This window comes from Eublepharis macularius, chromosome 8, assembly GCF_028583425.1.
Source record: "Eublepharis macularius isolate TG4126 chromosome 8, MPM_Emac_v1.0, whole genome shotgun sequence".
Taxonomy (NCBI): Eukaryota; Metazoa; Chordata; class Lepidosauria; order Squamata; family Eublepharidae; genus Eublepharis; species Eublepharis macularius.
This window is the reverse complement of record NC_072797.1, coordinates 67,599,438-67,619,007: the sequence shown is the minus strand read 5'-3', so window position 1 is coordinate 67,619,007 and position 19,570 is coordinate 67,599,438. Positions and strand designations below refer to the sequence as shown.

Sequence of the window (19,570 nt, the reverse complement as noted above, 5' to 3'; positions counted from 1 at the left end):
CGGGACAGATTTAAGCAAGTAATAAAGTTTAAAACTGGACTTAAAAACTGCGACAGACTGATTAAGTGAAGGGGAAGATTCCGGCAAGGGAAAATCTAAAAAGTGACATTTCAAACAGTAGTTAAGGCGGAAAATTGGATATTGTTTACATACCTGAGGTGGGAAGAGATACTGGACTGTGGGAAAGCTTGAATATCGCGAGAACTGCTGCAAACATTAAAGAAACAGGAAGTACGTCAGGACCATAAAGAGACTGGCAAGAGGCGCTCTGTGTTAATACAGGAAGTGGAAGTTTGCCATTTTGGAGAAGGGCAAAGTTTTGGCTTCAAGGAAACAGGAAGTAGGACATCTTGGAAGAAGGTAAGGGCGTTTGCTTCAAGTTAAAACCATCGAGAAAAAACGCCCGACATTTTGGACTCAGCAAAACAACTTTTAACAAAAACTGAGTAAATTGGGACTTTTTAAAGCAATTGGAAGTAATAAATCAGCGCCACGGATTTAAGGAAAAGGGCAGACTCGTGGGAGCATGGTAAATCTAGCCCCACGATGTCGAAGAAGGAGTGGCAAGCTGCGATGGAGAATCTGGATAAAAAAGTTTCTGAAGTTACAGAAGGCAATAAAGAGCTCAAAGGTATGATACAGGAGATGGCAAAAGACTTTAGAGACTTTAAAGAGACACTTAAATCGGAAATGGCAGAACTGGTAAAAGACGTATCAGATATGTAGCAGAGAGTGAAGGTAGTAGAAAACACGATGGATCTGCAGAGGACAGAGATGAGAGGACTGAAAGCGAGAGTGACCATCGCGGAAAGTAAACAAATGGAAAAACAGCTAAGATTTCGTTCGATCCTGGAAACAGAGGAAAAGACCGCCCGAGAGCAGATTACAGAAATTTTGGCAGAGTACCTGGGGAAGGAGGAAGAGGAAATTGCAGCTCTCCTAGATGTGGTGTACAGAATTAATTCAAAATTTGCGTCTCAGAGGAAGTTACCAAGGGATATGATTGTGCAATTTACGACAAGAAATACAAGAGAACTAATTGTGACCAAACAGTTTCAGGATCCACTAGAAGTTGATGGAAAGGCGGTAAGAATTATGAAGGAACTGCCCAGATTGGTGTTGTTGGAAAGAAAGAAATACAGAGAGCTAGTCCAGATGTTAAAAGAAATGGAAGTAAAATACCGATGGGAAATACCAGAGGGACTGACATTTGAGTTTGGTGGAGTAAGAAAGAGCATCAGATCTGGCCAGGAAATGGAGGATTTTATTAGTAAAAATGAAAAGAACTTACCAAAACCCACAAAACCTTGATCATGGAGTGTAAAATTATATCTTGGAATGTAAATGGACTAAACTCACCTTGTAAACGTAAGGTTATTTTCCACTGGCTTGTAAAACAGAAATGTAAAATTGTATGCCTACAAGAGACACATATTAGAAAGCAAGATGTAAAATATTTGAAAATGGCAAAACTCGGAAAAGAATTTGTAGCTGCCTCCAAACAGAAAAAGAGGGGTGTTGTGTTGTATATAAAGGAGGAACTACAGCCTAAAGTGGTGTTCAGTGATGTTGAAGCTCGATATTTGGCGGTGGAAATAATTTGGAATTCAAAAAAGACATTGGTGATTGGAATTTATGCGCCTAATGGTGCAAAAGAAAATTTTTTTACGGACTTACAAAAACAGTTAGATGAACTGTCTTATGACCAAATAATATTGGCAGGTGATTTTAATGGAGTTACAAACTTGGAGGGAGACAAGAAATCTAAGACTACACAAAAAAGAGAGGACTATTACCAAAGTCATTTTTTGCAATCACGAAACAGGAAAGTTTAGAGGATGTATGGAGGAGACAGTATCCCAAGAATAGACAATATACATATTACTCTGCAAGACACTCTACACTATCAAGAATTGATATGATCTGGGCCTCCAAAGAACTGTTGCTCTGGACTAAAGAGGTGGAAATAATGCCAAAGGTAGGCTCAGATCATAATCCAATTGTGTGGAAATTTGGTAAGAATACTAAAAGAAGAGGATGGAGAATAAATGAAGACCTGTTACAAACGGAAGAGAATATTGCGTTGCTGCGAAGAGAGACCAAGTTCTTTTTGCAATACAATTTGAATAAAGAAGTATCGACAAATAAGGTTTGGGACACATATAAGGCCGTGATCAGAGGGATACTAATGGACTTGAATGCGAGAGACAGGAGGAGAAAAGACAAGAAATTATGGAAAAAATTAAAGCCAAAGAGATTCAGCTCAAAAAGAGACCAGGCAAAAAGAAAATATATCAGGATATAAAAATATTGCAAGAACAGTTATCGGCAATGAACAACAAAGAATTGGAGTGGAATTTAAAGAGGATGAATCAGAGGTCATTTGAAGGTGCAAATAAACCTGGGAAATATTTGGCATGGCAACTAAAAAAGAGGAAGGAGAAGAAAATTATCAGTACGATACGAGAAGATGATAAGCTATTAAGTGATCAAGTCGCCATTAGTAGAGCCTTTTTTAAATTTTATGCAAAATTATACCCAAAAAAAGAGGTGAACAAAGATTCAATAGCGGAATATTTAGATAAGATGAAACTTCCGACACTCTCTGAAGAATGGAAAGAGAAATTGAATAAGGAAGTGACAGAAGAAGAAATAAAAGAAGCTATTCAATCAACGAAATTGGGGAAGGCGCCAGGCCCGGATGGACTAACGGCAAAATTTTATAAAATAATGGGCCAAGAATTGGCACCTCTCCTGAAAGAGGTGATGAATGGTGCTATGCAGGATCAAGGGATTCCTGATTCTTGAAAGGAGGCTAACATATCATTGATTCCAAAAGAAGGACAAGATTTGACTAATGTTAAAAATTATAGACCAATTTCATTGTTGAATAATGATTATAAAATATTTGCAAAGGTGTTGGCGGAAAGAATTAAAGGATGGATGTCGAAATTCATTGCAGACGAACAAGCGGGATTTTTACCTAATAGACAAATCAAAGACAATCTGAGAACAGTAATAAATGCTATTGAATACTATGATAAGCATTGTGATAAGGAGGTTGGTTTCTTTTTCGTAGACGCAGAAAAAGCATTTGACAATTTGAACTGGGACTTTATGTTCGCCACCATGGAAAAGCTGCAAATGGGAGAAAAGTTCATACAAGCAGTTAAAGGAATTTATAAAGACCAAAGTGCAGCGATTGTAGTGAATGATGATTTGACAAAAAAACTGAAAATAAGTAAAGGCACAAGGCAAGGCTGCCCATTGTCTCCATTGCTGTTCATATTGATTTTGGAGATATTGATGATTCAGATACGAGAGGACGACACAATCCGAGGTATAAAGATAAGAGAGTTTACCTACAAGGTCAGAGCATTTGCGGATGACATAATGTTGATTGTAGAGGATCCAATTGACAATATGCTAAAGGTAATAAAGAAGATAAAGGAATTTGGAGATCTGGCTGGTTTTTTTGTAAATAAAAAGAAGTCGAAGATACTATGCAAAAATATGACCAAACAGAAACAACAAGAACTGATGGAATTAACGGACTGCGAGGTAACAAACAAAGTAAAATATTTGGGAATTGAACTAACTGCAAAAAATATAGACTTATTTAAGAACAACTATGAGAAGTTGTGGATACAAATAGAGAGAGATTTGATAAAGTGGAACAAGTTGAATTTATCATGGCTGGGCAGAATCGCGACAATAAAAATGAATGTTCTACCTCATGTGATGTTTCTGTTACAAACGATTCCGATTATTCGAGACTCTAAACAATTTGAAAAATGGCAAAGAAAAATTTCGAATTTTGTGTGGGCAGGCAAGAAACCACGTGTTAAAATGAAAGTGTTACAGGATGCGAAAGAAAGAGGTGGCTTGGAACTGCCCAACTTAAGACTGCATTATGAAGCAATTTGTTTGACATGGATAAAGGATTGGATAACGTTGAAAAATCGCAAGCTTCTGGCATTGGAAGGTTATAAGAAAATATTTGGATGGCATGCATACCTATGGTACGATATAATAAAAGCGGACTCTCTGTTTCTGCATCATTATATTAGAAGAAGCCTCTTCACAATCTGGAAGAAATATAAGATGTATCTGAAAGATCAAGTCCCCTCTTGGGTGGTCCCGTATGAAGTAATAGACCCGAGAACTGTCGAGAACGAAAAGCAATGTTTAACTTACAAGGAGATAATACAAATACAATATTCAACATTAAGAATAAAGTCACAAGAAGAATTGTCTCCTTGCTATAGTTGGTTTCAACACAGACAGATAAGGGATCTTTACAAATCGGACTGTTCAAGGGGAGGAATAAGAATGGAAAATACAGAATTGGAAGAAGTAATGCTACAAGAAGGCAAGAAACAAATCTCAAAGATCTATAAGATACTTCTAAAATGGTACACTGAGGATGAAACAGTGAAAGTACAGATGGTGAAGTGGGCAATAAATTTTCATAAAGAAATAGCAATGGAGGCATGGGAGCACTTGTGGAAGAATACAATTAAGATTACAACGTGTACGAATATTAAAGAAAATGTATACAAGATGATATACAGATGGTACCTAACATCGAAGAAAATTGCGCTGGGGAAAGCTAAAATGTCAGATAAGTGCTGGAAATGCAAAAAGCACGAAGGATCATTATACCATATGTGGTGGACTTGTGAAGTAGCGAAGCAGTACTGAGGAGATATAATAGAAGTAATTAATGAGGTGTTACAAACCCAAATAAATAAGAATCCAGAACTGCTGCTACTAAACTTGGGAATGGAGAATGTTCCAGTGCAAAATAGAACATTGTTATTTTATATGACAGCTGCAGCAAGATTACTGTATGCGCAGAAATGGAAAGTGCAAGAAGTACCTACTTTAGAGGACTGGATTTACAAATTGCTGTACATGGCAGAGATGGATAAAATGACAAGAAAACTTAAAGACCTGGATCCGGGACAGTATTTGGCGGATTGGGCGAAACTGAAACAATTTTTGGAAAAAAAATGGGATGTGAAAGGAGAACTGTGGCAGTTTGAGAACTTTTGAAATAAGACATTTTAAACAGAAGAGAGAAGTGACTTTACCATTAAGAATTTATATCTATTTTAATCTAAGCTTGGATTATAACATAGCAGAAGAGGGGTGAAATTTAGAACTGATTTTTTAAAGAATAAGATAGGGAGGTTACGATAAGTAATACCTTTCTCAGAGTATATGAATAAGGGAATAGTTAAATAAATATACTGATGGGGCATACTATATATACTATTATGTTGGTAGATCAGATTGTATATTATATAATGAATGTGCAGTATGGTGCTGTGTGCGGTGCCACATTGGTGGCAGGGCGCACAGTAGGGGTGTTAATACATATTATAATGACAATAGTATATTTGATAGAATATATGTTTTAAAGAAATAGAATATGTTTAAACTAAGATTGTTGTTATATATTATATTATATTATATTATATTATATTATATTATATTATATTATATTATATTATATTATATTATATTATATTATATTATATTATATTGGTCTGCTATACTGAGGGGTATAAGATTTATACTATATTGATAGTATAATTGATAGATGTATATTATACTGATAGAATATTTGATAGTATAATTGATAGAAGCATGCTATATTGATAGGATATTTGATATATATGATAGAATACCTGAAAAAAAAATTAGAATGTGCTTAGACTAAGGGAATTATCAAGTAATAAGAGGGGGTAAGGGTTGGAAAGCTGTTGGAAGTCGATAGAGGGGGGGAGGAAAAGGGTGGGGGATAGGGTTAATTAGATATTGAGGGAATGTATGTATTGAATTTGAAAAGTATACTCACCAATAAAAATTTTCTAAAAATAAATAAATAAATGGCCCAGCCTCCAGCCCCAGCCCCACACTTACCTTGCCCAGCTGCCCTGCATGCCTGTGGCATCTTCCCTCTCCTCCCGCAAGGGGAAGGAAGGCTGTTTTTGGCCTCTTCCACCACTGCATGGGCCCGCAGAGTGGCGGAGGAGGTCCAAAATGGCCTTCCTGCTCCTCAAATGGCTGTGGTGGTGGCCATTTGAGGGGCAGGAAGACCGTTTTTGGCTTCCTCTACCATTTTGTGGGCCCGCACGGCAGTCGAAGAGGCCAAAAACGGGCTTCCTGCCACTCACATGGCTATGGCGATGGCCATTTGAGGGGCGGGGAGGCCCTTTTTGGCCTCCTCCGTTGCCGCGTGGGCCCACAGGGAGGAGGGGGAGGAGGCCACGGGCCTGTAGGGCGGCTGGGCAAGATAAGAGTGGGAGTGGGGCTGGGGGCTGGGGTTTGGAATGTTTAAAGGGCCCTGCTGCTTGCAAGTGGCAGGTCCCTTTAAACTATCAGCTGGCAAGCGGCGAGCCCTCACCACCTGCCAGCTGATAGTTTAAAGGGCCCTGCTGCTTGCAAGCAGCAGGAAAAGTTTATATGGCCATTTCCCTGGGGAAATGGCCATTTAAACTGCCCCTTTAATACTAACCAAACGAACCAGTAGACCAGTTCATGGAAGTTCGTGGAGACGAGCTTCCACGAACCACTGGTTCATGAACCACGAACCGGGCTGGTTCGTGGGGTTTTTTTGGTTTGTATTTGGGTTCATGCCCATTTCTAGTTACTAGTTACTGGAGACATTGGAGTAATTGAATGATTCTAACAAGTTCTCTATGTGGCTGTTTTTGGAGGGGACCTACATGCTTGCTGCAGCTCTAGGTATCTTGAGCCTGTTGGGATGCCTTTTTATGATAAGTGCATTTTTCCTTATATATAACCCAGGTGTGATCAAGGTCAGTTCCAGATAAGTTTGTCTGGGGTCAGGGGCAGCTCTGCAACAATGCGAGCCTAAACTCAAGTGGGGGGCTTACCCACCTGGGCTCACTTTGAGGGATGCTGGGAAGTAGGAACAGCCTGGAAATGACCCATTGGCCAGGTGTTCCCAGGCACACTGACCTCAAGACTAGGTGGCTAGCATTTGCAGGTTTAGTGATGACTGGTAATGCTTCTAGGGTGCAGGCATCAAGAAGGAGGTGGAAGCAGCCGGGGGCCTGCCCCCTGGCTAGGGTGTGGTTTAGAAACCACTTGGCAGAGCTGCTGGAGATGGCTGGGAATGCAGCAGCAAAATTAAATGAGGGAACTGGCCCTGCCTATTCAATAAAAGAAGTGTATTGGGCACATCCATGTTACGGCCATTTGTTAGAAAGAGTAGGATGGATGAGAGGCCCCTCTCGAGCTTGCTTTGGATGCTGACCTTGCTAGCCCCCAGGAACCTCTCGGCTGCAGTGGCAACCCTGACCCAAGACTTAACACCAGATGAATTCCAGGGTGAATGTGCAATACTGGGATTGTTGTGTTGTTATGCTAAGTTGCTTTGTTAGGGACTTTGTCATGTCCTGCTGTGAAGCTGAGAAGAAGCCCCTTTTGTTTCAGTCAGAAAAATGCTTGCAACCCTGCCTGTGGCCAGGAGGAGGTGCTTTTCCTAACAGTCTAGACTGCATCACCCTGGAACTACTGAGAAAGAAACTGTTTGGCAAGTGAATGCAATTTTCCATTAACAGTCAGCTTTCTATCTTGTGTGGGTGCAACAGCTCAGGCAAGGAGGGAACAGAGCTCTTTTGGATCCTACACTGATCCATCCACATTTAAGTAGCTGTATACCATCCTGTAAGTCTTCACTGTAATGCAGTTAACTGGAAAATCCTGTAGTGTCTTCGGATATTTGTAATGCAATGAAGAGCTGAAGTGAAACTTATAGAATCCATAAGATACAATTTCTTATGCACTTTACTTTTTTGAAGATTTGTGAGTGTTTCATGCTAAACAGGAGAGGCAGCAATTTCCAGTTCAGCCCAGTTTGGATTAGGTGTTCTGTGGAAGTCTAAATATCTGTTTCAGTCTTGGGATTCTCTCTTTGTCATTATAAATTGTATCTACCTTGCTTTCCAAAAGCAGTTTATCAAACATGCTTCATCATGAATACAGTTAATGCTTTGTCTGTTTTGTAAAGACATTTTTCATATTTTTGTTTGGATTCTTTAAATGGAGACATTTAATTGTCTTTATGTGTTTTTAAAATATTTTTATGGACTCTCTTGTAGTGCTCAAACTAATTTCCAAGAAAAACAGTGCTGCTCCACCTATTCCAGGGAGCCCAATTATTTTGACATTTTAAGTTCTAATACACTCCCAACACTTCTGTTGTCTTGTTTAGTGCTTTATTTTCTTTAATAATGGCTGTGTAGAGACTATTAACTTTTCCAGGCATTATTGAATTCGCCTGTCAACTGGAATGTTAATTAACAACAACAACAACAACAACAACAACAAAAACAGTTTCACCGTGCACAAGATTTTTAAAAATCAATTTGAAATTACCAGGTGCATCATGAGCATTATTAAAACAAGCCCATATTTCATATGAGATATCTGGGATGATTTGTCATCTGTACTTCAGCACTCTCATTACTTTGTGTGAAGCAATGCTGTTACAGTAATTTCCTGGCCACTGATAAGGTTTTCTTAGAGCCATTTTATATAGGGATGCAAAAATTCTTGCTTCCCCCTCCTCTGAATTAGAGCCCTCTGAATCTTTTGAGAAATGCTGGAAGTCTCAAAGCAGGGACTTCAGCAACAAGGCACAAGTATCTTATTCCCTCTATTGCTATGGCACTTGCATGCAGAAAGAAGAATTGCCCTGGTCATTGCGAGACTATCGTTGCATCACTGCAAACAGCTCTCTAAGTTGCCAATTCTGACCCCTGAGACCTATGTCCAGGGGTCATTTCGTAGAAAAAGAGCTGGAGGAACTCATTAGCATGTGCCACACCCCTTGACATCACAGGAAGTGTGTCATTAGCATAACTGATTTGCATATGCCACACCCCCTGATGACACATATCCTGGCTGTTTTGGACCCAATCCTGGCCATTCATGGCTGAAATTGGCCTTGAAATGGCAAAAATGGGCAGAAAATGGCCGAAAAGGGGCCCAAAATGGTCAGGATCGGGCCGCTGCTGAGTGGGAGAGTCATCCACCACCCATCAGAGGCCTGATCCGGGCCATTTTGGCCCCAATCCAGGCTGAAACGGGCTCAAAATGGCCAAGAGTCAGGTGAGCAGGGCCACCTGACGTGACCTCTTTGGGGAACTGCTGGAACTGCGTTCCTGCGCGTTCCCCCTCGAAATGAGCCCTGCCTATGTCTGAGCTGGTTGTTGTTCATGTGTAGCCTACTTGCTCACTGAAAAGCTCCTTTCTTGAGTCCTCAGTAAACTACCTACATGTCTTTCTCTCTGTACTGAATCATCTGCCTGTCTCCAGATCAACAACTTAGGCAGCTTTCTTCTTATTACCCTGTCTTATCAATCATATTTTGATAGCAATCAATAATACTGTTGCTTACTCCTTAACTTACAAATAAGACTTTTGACTTTCTCCTCTCAGGCTGAAGGATTAACTATTCATTATACGTGAAAATTTGCACTTCTTTGACAATGATAACCAGTAGACTCACCTCAGAGAAAGGCTGCAGTGAGTAAAGTCCACAGTCCAAAGATCTTTAGTATTCTACTAATCTACTGGCCATGTAGCTCCCCAGTAATCACCCTTTCTGAACTGGCTGAGGTGCTCTTGGACATGGTGATGGAGACACTTAGACTGATAGTTCGGGGTAACTTGAACATCCATGCTGAATATGGATAAATATGGCTCTCATATCCCACAAAATGAGGGCCCCACCTAAAATGGTCTGTCCATGAATGCTCATGGATCCTTCTGGATTTCAATAAACACGGGGGGAATCTTAGAATTCCAATCCCAGATGCTGTTGAAGCTGTGGTAGAAGCATGGAATCTGAAGCTCCTAGAAACAATTGGTGAAATTGCTGACCTCTCCCTCCCTTGCAGTGGAAACCAGCCTCATGCTTCGTGGCAGAGCTGCGTGATCTAAAAAGGACTGGAAGACATCTGTAAAGACACTGGGGGAAAACTCATGCTGAATCTGATAGAGCATGCTACAGAGCCCATTGGAAGACTTTATGAAGCAGCAGTTATAGCAGCAAAAAACCATTACTTTTCTGCAATGATTCCATTGGCTAATACACATCTATCCCATCTGTTTAAGATATCTCTGTCCTGGGTCTGAGGCTCAGCCCCTGGACTTACCAGGACGAGAGGACGGGAGACAGCCGGGAACCAGCTACTCAGCCTCCCATGCCAGTGACATGGAAACCCACCAGGCGGAGGGGCAGAGCAAGGCCACCACCACCACAGGAGTAGGAGGGGCAGCGAAAGAGCGCAATTCCATGGCCAGAAATGCCTCTGATGGGGCCGCCTGGCAGCTGGACCGCGCTGTGGGAGTGGGCTGTGGCTCCATTGCCCTGTCTATCCCATCAGTCAGAGGGAAAGAGATGCCCAAGCCATAGTGAGTCAGTTGGGGCAGGTGGAAGCTGGCCAGCCCCGCCCTCCAATGGGATGCTAGAAGCCCAGGTGGGATGAGAGAGGGCAGTCAACCCCAGGAGGGATCCCGGGAGCCAAGGCAGCTGCCTGTCAAGCCTGAGGGAATGGACTTCTGCAGGGATAGGGCAAGGCTGGGAGGATAGGGCTGGTGCTCCTCCCCGAGGCCCCCATAAAAAGATGAGAGAAGAGGAAGATGAGGGGAGAATTGAGGAGCAGATAGAGAGAGAAGGAGAGTGAGTGGCTGAGAGCATGAGGAGAGAGAAGCAGAAGGAGAAGGAGGATGCTTTGTATGGAAGGGAGTTGGAGAAGAGACAAAAGGCAAGCTTGGCAGAGGAATGGACGAGAGGGTGCAAGGGTGATGTATACCCCCTCTCCAGCCATTGACCAGACGCCGGCAACAAGCCTAAGGGCAACCTCCCAGAACCTCCCAGAACACACTCGCCAGTTGTAGTGGCACCCAGGGGAGAGGCACTCCCGATGTGGCTGTACAAGGCCGCATGCCAGAAGCGCGTGCCAGGGCTCCAAGTGCGGCTGTGCCACAGCTGAGGTGGGGCGAGGCCGCCTCCCAGAAGCCCTCGACAGTCGGTAGGGCTCCAAGTGCAGTGATGCCCGGGTGAAGACCTGACAATCTCAACATCTTTTGACCCGTAAATCTGAACCTTCACTGGTTTGAGAACAGACAATTCGCTGCAACACCTTTGCAAAGTTCTTTGCTGATAAAATAGCTTGAATACACAATGACCTGGATTCCACTTTTAATATAGGCAACCCAGAAAAAATGTTTAACACACTATCTATTACATTTCTGAATAGTTTTAAAGTTTGCACAGCACACTTTAAGCTGCCAATGCTGAGCAATCACGCCAATCAGTGCTGAAATGGCTTAGGGTCCCATCGTTCTGCACTGCATGACCTCGAGGTGATTTGGTGTCTGCTGACATGTTAAGATATGTCTGTTTGAAGCTGCATTTTGTCGGGGCTGGAGCTGACATCTTTTTTTGTTGTTGTTGATATTTTGCATGTGTTGTAACGTAGCAATATTGGAAACCATTCTCCCCTCCCTGTATTTGCTGATTGGGCTGTCCCGTGCCCACTGAAGAGGCAATTGGTAGCCAAGTTTTGGGGGAAAACATACTTTCCGTGCTTGTTCCTCTCTCTTTTTAAAGCCAAGCCAGGAAAGGGTTAAAATGCTGCTGCTTCATTCCCTCTGGGCAGTTTCCCTGCCACTTTGTTTTGCAAAGGGCTGTGCAAAATGCTTGGGTTTTTTCCTCTTTGGCATAAGGAGAAGACGCTGGGAGGGAGGAAAAAGCAGCCATTTAACCCTTTCCTGGCTTGTAAAGCCAGCAGAGAATAAACAAAGTTAGGACTTGTCCCTGGCTTTGAAAAAAAAGTGAGAGAGTACGTGCATACCCAGGAGGAAGGAATTGAATGGAGAAGCAGCCTTATGACCCTTACCTTACTTTACTGATAAAAATGGCAGAAAAGGAGTTCAGAGAGCTGAGGTTGGTGGGAGTGGTTACTGGTGGATAGACCAATCAGCTCCTTGGGGAAAGCAAGAGGCGGGCATGAGAAGTAGAATGGGAGTTTTTGATTCTGTATGAACATGCGTCAGCAGTGACTGGACAGCTGCTTCAAAAAATTTATGGAATGTGTGCAGGAAAAAAAAACCGGGGAAAAAACAGACAAAAACTATTTCTGCTTCCCATGAATACCTGGCATGTGTGGAACTGTGGAGAACATGGGAAGCAAAATTGATTCTGAAACACTATAAAGTGACTGTGCAGAACACACCCCAGTCACAATGAGTCACATACTGAAAAATTCTAATATCTGTGAAGACCACTATTTGTACTCTGGACCCTTGCCCATCCTGGCTACTAAAATCTTTCAAAAACCACATAAAGGAGTCCCTTTTTCACTTTTCTTTATTTAATTATTTATATTCCACACTTTACAAAAAAATATGGAAAGTGGTTTCCAGAAAGATGGTATATGATAAAACTAATTAAAAACAATAAATACAAAATGATAAAAAAGCATGCAAAGGCAAATAGTCACCTAGAAACTGTACCAAAAGCATGGATTGACATAAGATAGTGTAAAAATCAGTACAATAGAACAGCAGGAACAGTTGTAGAGCAAGTGGTAAAAGGCTCTGGAAAAACCACAACCCCTCAGGTACTATATTTACAAATTCCTGGAAAAATAGCAAAGTCTAGGCTTGGCACTGTATTAACTTTAAATCTATTAATTTAGCACAAGGTAGAGCATTGGGGGAGGGTATTCACAGAATTCAAATATTCAAATTTAAAATATTAAGTATTGGCACCTACCCCCAGGATTAGCAGTGATGAACAAAAAACAAATATATTCTTTCTATGTCAAAAGTGCAGCTAATGAGCACTTCTCAGGCAGATAGGCAGTGCCTACCTGTACTTCATTCACATCTAACTTAGCAGGCCTCCAACTCTTCCACAGAATTGTCCAGAAAAAATATATTTTGACAGTGCTGGTTTCTAACTCTTGACACAATCAGCAGCTCTTGATACAGTCCTTGACCCCAAGCCTTCATGGAAGCTGCAGATCCGCCAAGCTAACTGTATAAACTTGGGGAAGAGGGTGATGTGTTCAGCATGAATGGTGGAGAGATAGTCGTCCTCCATCAGATGTACATGAAATGCTCCACCAGCTTCCTGCAGGCAAGCAAAGTCATTGCCAGCTAGCTCATATCAACGCCCCCCTCCCCAGGTGCAATCCAGACAAATCTCATACACCATATAGGTAAAGGACGATAAACAATGCTTTATTGCTGTCCAGTACCAAAAAATGTGATCAGCCAGGTACCATGCAGCGTCACTCATCAGCAGGCCCAAGCTCTAGGAGAGATCCCTCCATCTAACCACATAAAGGAGTCCTTGATGTCCATCATAAATTAGTCACTAACTCAAGGGATCTTCCCTCGCCCTCTCAAAAAGGCTGTCATCCTCCCACTACTTGAAAAACCATCCTTAGACAAAAATGATGTAGCCAATTATCGCCCATTCTGTAATTTGCCCTTTCTGGGCAACGTGGTTGAGAAAGCAGTAGCTAACCAACTCCAGGCCTTCTTTGACAACTCTGGTGCCTTGGACCCTTTTCAGTCTGGTTTTAGGCCAGGCTATGGGAAAGAGATGGCCCCAGTGGTTCTAGTTGATGATCGCCACATAAACGTAGACCAAGGCCATGCTTCATTATTGCTCCTTCTAGATCTATCTGCAGCCTTTGACACTGTAGACCATGCCATCCTCTTGAGGCATTTGGAGGAAGAAGTAGGTATCAGGGGATTTGCCTTGGACTTGTTTAAACAGTTTCTCATGGGACGAACTCAAAGGATTCCTATTGGAGACCAGCTATCCTCAGAGTGGGAATTATCTTGTAGGGTTCCACAAAGCACAATATTATCCTCCATGATATTCAACCTTTTGGTAAAGCTTTTAGGAGAACTCATTCATAGTTTTGGAACTGGATGCCACCAATATGCAGATGATACCCAGCTCTATATCTCATTAACCAAATCCTCTGGAGTTGCTGCTTGACAGACGTTGTTAATTGGCTGAGAGGAAACAAATTGAAACTGAACCCAGTTAAGATGGAGGTGATGCTGGTTGGAAAAGCAGAGATCTTGAAAGACATTGTGATTCTGACCGTTGATGGGTTCAATTGACCCTGGCTGCCTCAGTTAAGAGCCTAGGTGTTCTACTAGACCAGCACTCCTGCTAGAGAAGCAAGGAAATGCAGCTGCAAACAAGGCCTTCTCACAACTCAGACTAGCCTGAAAGATGGCCCCTTACCTTGACATGGCTGATCTGGCCACCTGGATCCATGGCACAGTAACATTGAGATTCTACTACTGTAATGCACTTTACATTGGTCTCCACTCAAAGTTAAGTTGAAGACTTCAGTTGGAGCAGAACACTGCAGCTTGTTTACTGTCAGGAGCTATTCAAAGCATGCAGTTCACTCCCATTCTGAAGTCACTCCATTGGTTTCCCATCAGTTACTGGGCACAATTCAAGGTCATCATGACTATCACATTCAAAGCCCTTCATGGCCTTGGCCCCTCATATCTGTGTGACTGCCTCTCTTCCTATGTTTCATCATAGCAGCTTTGCTCATCTGAACTGGGTCTTCTGAGATACCATCCTACAGTTGGGCAAAATCAACATCTGCCCGCATATGTACTTTCTCTGTGGTAGCCCCCACCTTATGAAATGGCCTGCCTGAGGTAGTCAGGAAAACCCCTATTCTCCTGGCTTTCTGCAAATTATGCAAAACTGAATTATTCAGGAGAGCTTTCTATCCAGATTACAAGACTGTGTTATAAGAAATAGCTCAGAGGGATGCCTTGGTTGGGATGAGGACTGAAGCTTCTTTATTGCATACTGTCTGCTGATGTAGATATTTATCTACTACCAAATTTCTACACTGCTAAATATGCCATGATAGTTATGCATTGTTTCAGGTAGATTTAATCTCCGAGCTCGGCTTTATGCTTGTTTAAATTTTTTTCTGCTACCATTCCCTATTGTATCTGTTTCCCTGAATGTCTCGTAACTGTTCTTCCCTATTAAACTTTGCTCAGTGAATGTCCTAGCTGTCAATTATACTGTATTTTCACTTGCACTGTTGTAATCCACCTTGGATCACAGTAAGAAAGATGAACTATAAATAAATAAATAAATAAACCTAAGGCCATTTAACTGTAGACTTAAATCACAAATACTCCAACCTAATGTGTTATGAATCTGAGTGGACTAGCAGACATATCAAGTTTGGATGATCAAAAATTTAAATTTGTAGAAGTGGTATTTATACAAAGCAGTGATTCCTAAAGATTGGTCAAACCCTACCAGTGTGCTTACATAAGATATTGAGGGTAATGAGATACTGAGGGAGTTGGATTTCTGAGTTGTGGGTTTGGGTGGGGCTATTAAGAAGGTTCTGGATATAAGCAAAATTTCTTTAATTGATACTACAAGCCAAAAGAGTTTTGTAAAATGTTTAGAAGTGTGTCACAGTTGAATTATAAAGATATGATACCAATGAACACTTTTGTATTTCTTTTGACAGGTTGGTTTTTTGGTTTTTTTAAGGCTTCTGATTTTACATCTTTCGGGTTACTTGGAGTTTTGTGGAGAACAGAAATCTAGACTTAATATGAGCTTAAAAGGTAGATAAATATTTCTATTCCCCCATCCTAAATCAGAATGTAAATATAAAATCTCTTGTCTATCTCTTTCTGACATGCATAACACTAGCACAATGTTGGAATCTAAAATACTTTAACCACCCCCTTTACTCTGCCTCATTCCAGCAATACTATCAAAAACACTGTAACTTCTCTGCTTACTCTAGCATTTCAGCTGGTAAATATACTGTAAACTTCAAAAGGAGAAATGGCTGTGAACTCAGCAACTGTCATTCACTGAATTGTTTATTTACTCAAGCCATGATTTACTTAAACCCAGGATTACTTACCACACTTGAGGATATCTGTGCCACTTCTACCTTTGCTTTTCCCATCAGATTTACTCCAGAAAAAATCTATAACATATCACTTCAGTGGCTTGTGCAGAATGCTAGGCTTGTGGATAGATAAGATAGGCACAGTAAGTTTTGTCACTACAAAATAAACAATTACTATTTGATTCTGTATTCTGGACCTCTTGGTCTCTTTACGTCAGGAACCTATTATCAAGATTATGTCAACTCAGTTAAAAATGTCTAATGATAAAGGGGCACAATTCATGTGCTGTCGATAGTGGGGGTAGCAGAATGAAATGGTTGTGGGTGAAGGAATTAATTAATACTCTGTAGTGTCTATTTCCTTAAAGAAGTTCTATAGCTTTTGACAATTTTCAGATGCCACAGTAAGTCTTCCCTGTGAAATAAGCTATTAATATTGGATTTAAAGCCAGTCCAGAAACATTATTATATTTAAGGCAGCATTTATTTTAGGATTAGGGAGGAATATAATTATTATAAGTGTGAAAATAAAAAAAATGTTCCAGAGCTAGTATTTTTAAACGCTTTTTAAAAATAGTGTTGCAAATTAAGAGCAGGCTGCATAACTTCCTGGAATTAGGTTGCAAAAGCTAGCCAAGTCAACATTACCCATAGTTCAAAACTAGCCAAGGGCTCATGGTGGAAAGCCAGGATGCCTCTTCTAAAGCTTACAGCTAGTCAGTGAAAAATGTTAATTGAGTTCATATTCCCTGTAAAAAGAGTTTAACTTGCTTACAGTTGCACATCAAACTTCAGAGTAGCCTGAGTTTTCTTGAATTCTATTAAAGCAAGGGGAATATGGTTCTAGCCAATCCCATTCCATTATTGGCGATAGACGGGAGGATTAGTAATTTTGCATTCACCTTCTGATAATTCTCAAAAGGAACATGATCCAGCTTTTTTTTAAATTAAATTTTCAAAAGCAAATATAACAATACCAAACCAACACCAGTGTATATACAAATTTCTCCTTTGTACACATTCAATTAAAACAACCATAAGAAACCCAAAACTTAACAGTCTCTAAAGCGTTCCATAATTCTAGAAATTCAATAGGTCTTGACAGTGAATGTTAGAAGAAACAATTTCTTTTTCCTGCAAAAACTGCACAACAGGAAACCAAATTGCTTGAATTTTTTTTTGATAAGCTTCCAAATTCTGAATGCCTATAAAGCAGTCCACTTTTCCCAATATAAAATGGTTCCAGATGGAGTCGTACCAGTTTCGTAATGAGGGCCCTTTTGCCAGACTATGGAATCACAGTTATCTAGAGTTCGTCTCCCCCCTTCTGCAAGAAGCACAAAGTTTCTTGATTCCAAAAGGTTTATTGAAAGACAATGCTCAGGATACAAGAGTCCATATTCCAAGAACTAGGAAAGCCTTGGCTGAACGAAAGCTTTGTTGAGAATGACACACAAAATGAAAGTAACAACACTTCAAACACCCATTCCCAGCCTCCCCCCTTAGTCCTGTCTAGAAGGCCTGGGAAGGCGAGAATGTCAAGGTTGGCCGGAACGGGTTGATAAGAATTCTTCGCTCCCATGGATATATGCAGCTTGGGCAGCACCTGGGCTTGGAGGGAGAGAACTAAACAACTACAGATTATAACATGAGAACATGGCATAGCTTTGGCTTGAGACCTGACTAGCAAACTGACACTCTGACACCTTTCTTATTTCTCCATTTCTTGGCAATCTCTATCCTAGCAATTGCTAACAAAGTTGTAACCAGTTGTTATTGTAACCAGTTGGTTTTTATCTACTTGTCTTAGCAGATCTATTTGTAAAATAATATTGATCCAGCTTAACACTCTTGCTAACCAAATAATAATAAATCAGAGGAATGGTCCTTAATTCTCTTACTGGGTCAATTCACCTTCCCAGCAAAAATTTGAAGGGAATAGTGAAGGACTGTTGTAATCAAGGATGTTCTGTGAAGGATTGTTGTAATCAAAATGGGTAGCTCAATCCTAAGGCCTGAACCAGTGCCCCCGCCCATGCGTCGATGTAAAAGCGGTGCTGCTCTGCTGCTCCCTATGGACTTTTGCAGGAGAGCCACGCCAGTGCCAGAGCTCGGCAAGGTGAGACACGACCGCCACCAAGAGCACCCGCCTGCCATTACCCTGACAACCCCACCCACACCAACCAATGGCTGCACCGCTCCCTTGGCAGGTGGGTGAGGGGCAAGAAGCGGTGCAGGCAATGGGGAGAATGTGATCCCTGCTGTCCGCAACACCCCCTGTCAGGGAGCAATCATCCCTGCTGGGGGGAGGGGAGAGGTAACACTGAAGGTGTGGGTAGGGCAACCACCCTCTCACCCATCCAACCCCCATTTCCAATGAGAGTCAGGCCGGTGACTGCAGTTCCACACATCTGCAAATCCCCCTCACTGCGAGAAACAGGTTCCCCCTCCCTGAAAAGTGGAACCAGCAAGGTGGCAGGACCTGATGAGGGCCACACTTGCAGCCACCAGCTCTTGGGATCAGCCCCCCAGTTTCCAGAGTGGTGGGGGTGGGGGTGTCCTTCAATGAGTGACAGGAACGCCCATTGGAAGACAGGCAAGAGGCCAGAAGTCCTGTTGGAGATGATAGGAGTGAAAAGGGCCCACAGACTTGCAGCAGTGTCATTTGAACACATCACTGCATCACAAAGATGTGAGGAGAATGTGGGTTGGACCTCGAGAGCCATGCTCCTCTCCTGGGGTGATGCCCCCCAGAGTGGACTGACGACCCACGGGAGCAGAAAAATCCCCTCCCCTCCACCCCCTCCCTGCACCAGATTTCTCAAGTCCACCCCTACCTCTGCAAACAGCGAAAAGGAGGGTGGGTCCATCCTCCCGGAGGAGCCACAGAAATCCCAAGATGTCGCTCCACATCCCCCACCTCCCAGCAACAACCTCCCCCTTCCCCTGTATGCAGCGGTCATCTGCCTGGCTTATCACATGCCAGCAGCTCTGTCTGTCAGAGAATGAAAGCTGTCAGTGGTGCCCCCCACCGCCTTGCCACACTTCAGTTCACACCCCACTGCCTGAAGTTACATTGAGTGGGGAAAGGGGCAGGGAAGCTCGATGGGGTCCCAAGGCACCACTTGACACCTGCTCCTTCTGGCAGCAGAGCCCACCCCATCCATCCCAGCCCTGAGCCAGGAAACATTTGTAGGGATGTGTGAAAAGACAGGGAGTTTGGGGGGGGAACTGTCATTGTCAGGCAAGCAAGCATACAGACAGGCAATTTGTTGTTTTTCAACACATTTTATTAAACTGGAAAAGGTGAAGAGGTTCTCTGGACATGTGTCTTGCCAATGCCCCTCGGCTGGAAAGGGAGAAAAGGCAGTTTGCACAACAGTCAGAGCTGCAAAATCCATCCCTCAACCTGAGGCGAGGTTGAGATGCGGGCTGCTTTGAGAAACTGCTCCTTGGGCTGGACCTGAATAGCACTCAAGGAGGATCACAGGAGGCTGGAACAGCCATGCTTCTTGGTCTCCTGGATGAGTTGTGACCTGCCTGCAAGGGAAACAGACACATGTGTTGCAAGT

General features: G+C 42.3%; 1 protein-coding gene across 1 annotated transcript in view; it reads left to right on the top strand.

Annotated features, from left to right (window-relative positions):
* Window positions 1-19,570, top strand: part of TMEM232 (transmembrane protein 232) — a 263,702-nt gene that overhangs the window by 53,969 nt on the left and 190,163 nt on the right. The window contains exon 6 of the mRNA XM_054986937.1: window positions 15,603-15,702. Within this exon, the coding sequence (XP_054842912.1) occupies window positions 15,603-15,702 (100 nt within the window). The remainder of the gene's footprint in view (window positions 1-15,602; window positions 15,703-19,570) is intronic.